General features: G+C 31.0%; 2 protein-coding genes across 2 annotated transcripts; one reads left to right on the top strand and one right to left on the bottom strand.

Annotated features, from left to right (window-relative positions):
* The first annotated feature begins 790 nt into the window (after positions 1-790).
* Positions 791-2,394, top strand: LOC111883161 (vesicle-associated membrane protein 711). The gene is made up of 4 exons (XM_023879517.3): positions 791-1,149; positions 1,595-1,785; positions 1,902-2,065; positions 2,151-2,394. The coding sequence occupies exons 1-4, from the start codon at positions 933-935 to the stop codon at positions 2,236-2,238; spliced, it is 660 nt and encodes a 219-aa protein (XP_023735285.1). The 5' UTR covers positions 791-932; the 3' UTR covers positions 2,239-2,394.
* Positions 2,395-3,426: 1,032 nt separating this feature from the next.
* On the bottom strand, positions 3,427-4,559 carry LOC111883193 (probable glycosyltransferase At5g11130). The gene is made up of 2 exons (XM_023879544.1): positions 4,205-4,559; positions 3,427-4,086 (listed from the first exon to the last, which is right to left on the bottom strand). Exons 1-2 carry the CDS (start codon positions 4,544-4,546, stop codon positions 3,427-3,429), a joined length of 1,002 nt encoding a protein of 333 aa, XP_023735312.1. The 5' UTR covers positions 4,547-4,559.
* Positions 4,560-4,942: the final 383 nt, after the last annotated feature.

The raw sequence follows: 4,942 nt of genomic DNA, 5'->3' as shown, positions 1-4,942 counted from the left end.
TGTTGCGCATTTGGTTCATGTCTTACCTAAAAAGACTATTGTATCCTTATTAATTTATTGTTTTAATTAATTTTCTTATTTATGTATTTGTTTTTTTATATATTTAAACAAATTAATAGTCTTTTTTATATATAAAAAATAAATACATAAATAAGAAAATTAATTAAAAAATAAATTAATAAGGGCACAACATTCTTTTTAGGTAAGACAGTGACCAATCGTGCAACAAAAATAAACAGTAGGGACCATCCAAGTTAAAAAAAATAAGTTAGGGACCAAAAACACAAATTCCCCCAAACCGCAGGGACCATTCGTGTAATTTATTCTTACTTTTCTTTTTGTTTATATTTGAGTAACTATTTTTTTTACACATCTAGGTAATGAATTTGCTAAAAGTGTTTACAACTAGGATGTAACCTGCTCCAGCAGGTCATAATGATCATATGTGAACATCTCCAACAAGTTTGCTAGCTAGATATGTTAAAAAAAAAAGAAAAAAAAAAGATAATTACATGTGAAAATTGAATCTCTTATAATGATAATTAGCAAATTTATGTCGTTTTTGCCACTCTTTTTTCACAATATTCTTCATAAATTTCCCTCAATTATTTTATCCCTAACTACTCCAAGTTCAAAAGTACCGATTGTACAAATAATAATCCAAAATTAATTATCTTAATAAATGGTTTTTATATATATTTGATTTGATGGGTCCAAACGAATTACTCTTCCTACACTTTTTATTTTCAGTATCACATTAACACATGAACATGAAAGCTTTAGTAATCGTGGCTTCCATGAACTTGTCTCAATCTCCTTATTCAATTCTCCTTTTCCACTGAATTCTAACATAACAAATCCAAATTTCCCTCTCCACTATCACAATCTCTCATTTGCTTTATCAAATTCTCTACATTTGTGTCAAGGTAGAGATGACGATTCTTTACACGCTGGTGGCCAGAGGATCTGTTCTGTTGGCGGAATTCAGTGGTACGTCGACCAACGCGAGCACCATCGCCAGACAAATTCTCGAGAAAATCCCCGGAAACAATGATATGAATGTTTCGTATTCGCAAGATCGGTATATTTTTCACGTTAAACGGACTGATGGCCTCACTATTCTCTGTATGGCTGATGATGATGCCGGAAGTAAGCTAATAATAACAGCTCTGTTCTTATTGTTTGCTTAAAATTCGTTCTATTATTATTATTATAAGATCGATTCATTTCCATTAGATGAGTTTGTGATCATATTGTATGATTTGAGCCGAAGATCAGGTCTCGCTATTCTGTCCACAGTAATTCAATTTGAAACTTTCATATCTGATTTGATTTTGATAATCTAGGGTTCTTCGAGCAGCATTGTTGCCTTATGAAGGTCGTTTATGTTTATAATTTGAAATTTGAATCCAGTTCCTTCCACACAGGGAATCGTAGATCCATAAAATCCAATACTTGATATTGACATATAATATCAGTGATCACATAAACACATTCAATCATTTCACTTCTACTCTTTTTCAATTTCAAGTTCATTAAAACAATTGATGGTTGGCAGAATATGATCAATAGTGGCAATATCTATATTTTACAGGACGAATTCCATTTACATTTCTTGAAGAGATTCATCAGAGATTTGTTAGAACATATGGTCGAGCAGTTCTAACAGCCCAAGCTTATGAAATGAATGATGAGTTTTCTAGGGTTTTGAGCCAACAAATGGAATATTACTCCAGTGATCCCAATGCAGACAGGATAAACCGTTTAAAAGGTGAAATGAGTCAGGTGAGTTTCCTTAACTAACATTCCAATACTTTTGTTAAATCAATTTTTGTAAACTAAATAGTAATACCTCTTTGATCTTGAACAAGAAAGATGAAATTGTATGCTTTTATAAACAGGTAAGAAGTGTGATGATTCAAAATATTGATAAAGTTCTTGAGAGGGGTGATCGATTGGAAACACTTGTTGATAAAACTGCAAATATGCAAACGAATACTTTTCGATTCAGAAAGCAGTCTAGAAGATTCAGGAATACAATGTGGTGGAAAAATGTCAAACTTATGTATATATATATCCTCTAACCTATATATACATTATCTTTATAGATTATTGAGCTAATATAATTAATTAATGGACTTTAAATGTAGGGTTGCTATGGTAATTCTTCTCCTGGTGATAGTGTACATTGTTCTGGCATTTGTTTGCAAGGGGTTTGCACTTCCAGCTTGTCTATGATGAAAACCAGAAACAAATGGGAAATTTGATTTATTAGGGTTTTTGAATTCAAAGCCTTTGAAAAAAGTTCTTGCATTTTTTTGACATTCTTTTATGGTAATTTGATAAGTTATTTGTATCGAGTTGTTTTGTTATATGAGGAATAATAAGTTTACAATTCCACATAGATAAGTTTTTCACTAAGTGAGTAAAACATATTTGCTTAAATATTGAAAAAAATCTTAGAAGGATTAGTCACTTTTTTGTCTTTGTCTCTAAATTGTTTTTGGTTTAAGATTAGTTTTCTAGTCTATATTAAATTGATCTCTGTATTAGGATTTATTTAGTTTTCATTATTTTGAAAGTGTTTGATGATATGATATGATATCACTTCCCCAAACATTTTGCAAAGTAGATGTTTTTCCATCAATTTTGTATTCATTTATAAATGAATAATGAATGTGCCAAGTTCGATTATATGAGATATTGAGAAGAATCAGTTTTCTTTTTTTGAAAATATATACTGATATAATTATACATGTGCACCAAAAGAAAATTATATATTTCATCGGATTAAGAAACATAATAACATTAGTTGTTTGCGGTTTTATACAATGGAGAGATAATAATAATAATATTGTGTAACCAACTAATCCAGTTAAGTTTAGTTTTAATGTTTTTATTAAATAACAAAAACAAAGACCTGGATACTTTTTTTTATCAAATTAATAATATGTTCTAAAACACCATATGAATTTTGTTTGTGTATAATTATATAATGATTGATGATATATTTATGTGTTTGTTGTATAACTATTAGACCAAGTTATCGATTTATGTATCTATATATGCATATACTAAATGGGATTTATATAGAGATTCTACGTTTTGTAATGTTTTTAAAAATTGAACATGTATTTTCCTTTCTTAATAAATTCAAAATACCCTTCCACGCATATAATAATTACAATCTAATTAGGATTATTATTTTTTAAATACTCAAATAAAACATAGCTCAAAATTTTATAACCATGTGTTCTAGGATCATTTGTAGAATCCTAATTAATTAACCATTGTGATCAGTTCTAATTAAATCGATCGTTATAATTAACATTATAAATATTTATCTTAAACCATACTATATTAATTTAAATTCTCTATTATGATAAATATAGATATTTCTTCAATATATCCATCTAATAATAAAAACTAAGAGAGTTTTACATTGAGCCTTCTCAACCAAACCGAATGAAGCACCATGTCTATCAAATCATATGCTCTCGATGGTCTATGAATTATAAAATGTCTTTGCACCTTCATCACCATTTTCTGCATTTTAATATACTCATCGATCCCAACCCCTTCCAAGATTTTCTTGATTTCCGGTATCTTTTTCACCGGAACATGAACAGAAAACTTGCTCCAGTCAAGAACGTCACTGAATGGCAACACATAATGATCAGAAACGATCACCGGAACACAACCTGAAGAGATCGATTCAACTATTCTAGGGCTTGCTACTTCCCATCCACTAGGGCATAAACAAAACTTCGCTCTTCCCATTAATTCCGTGTAATTTAGGGTTTTCGGGAGGTATTTGAAGACTTGAATCTCCTCATCTTTTCCATCCCAAATTTCGAACAAATATTTTCTTACTTGTCCATGGCTTCCACCTGCAAAAAATGCAAGGATGGAACGGTTTTCAGGGGGTTGTCCGATGAGGGGTGGTCCTAGGTGTTCGTAAGGAATGTTGAGCTCCGGCAAGGAGACGTCTCTTTCCGGCCGAAAACCTTCAGAACTATTGGCATTGCAAAGGACACGAATGAAGTGTTCATACAATTTAGGGTTCGTCGCTGTAACATCTGGTGCCTGAAAAAGTAATGAAGTTGTTGTTCAATCAATATGGTTATATGGAACCTAAATTTGATTCTTGGATATTCATGGTATAGGAGTTAATGAAAATTTAAACAGATGATCACATGTATACCCAATCATGACAGCTAACGAAGAAGTGATCAGCTCCACTGCTTCTATTCCAATAAGGGTACTTGTGTGACAACACACCAATGTAATCAGTAACAACATCCTGGATAATTCGACGATCATAATCAGCATGAGATCTGTAAAGATAATGTCGAATGGAAACCACGCTGACAGGGAGGAAGAACACAAGGGCTTCTTCAGGGTTTTGAGCAAGAAATCTGCTTTTTTGGCTCTCGATTTCGTCCATGATTTGGCCTTCGCTGGAGTATATATTGTTCATAGGTCCTCCATGGAAAATGGGAAGTTCTCCTTCCTTGTATGCCCATACTTTGAAACTCTTCTCCATCTCTATATGGCTCCTGCGTTATATTCAAGAAATATAATAAATCTTTGACAACAAGTTAAGTAAAATCTTTAGTTAAATCTATCATTCATAGATTCTCGATATATTGGCAAAGATAGTGGAAGCTTGAAGCATTGAAGCTTGTATTCATGTACAATTGTTTGCCAAAAATAAATATAAGTTTATGAAAGTTATAGAATCAAATAAAACATAATTAAAGAGTATTTTCCACACTATGTTGTTGAGAGCTTTAAAAAAACTTAGATTAAAGAAAAAGTATAAGCTTAACACTTGGTTTAAACAAAAATATCACAATCCAAAAGCTAATATAAATATCTTTTAGTTTTTTATGTAACTCTATATATTTACAAACTTGATCTACTATTGTCTAAAATTTCT

Source organism: Lactuca sativa, chromosome 6 (genome assembly GCF_002870075.4).
Source record: "Lactuca sativa cultivar Salinas chromosome 6, Lsat_Salinas_v11, whole genome shotgun sequence".
Taxonomy (NCBI): domain Eukaryota; kingdom Viridiplantae; phylum Streptophyta; class Magnoliopsida; order Asterales; family Asteraceae; genus Lactuca; species Lactuca sativa.
This window is presented reverse-complemented; position numbering and strand designations above follow the sequence as displayed.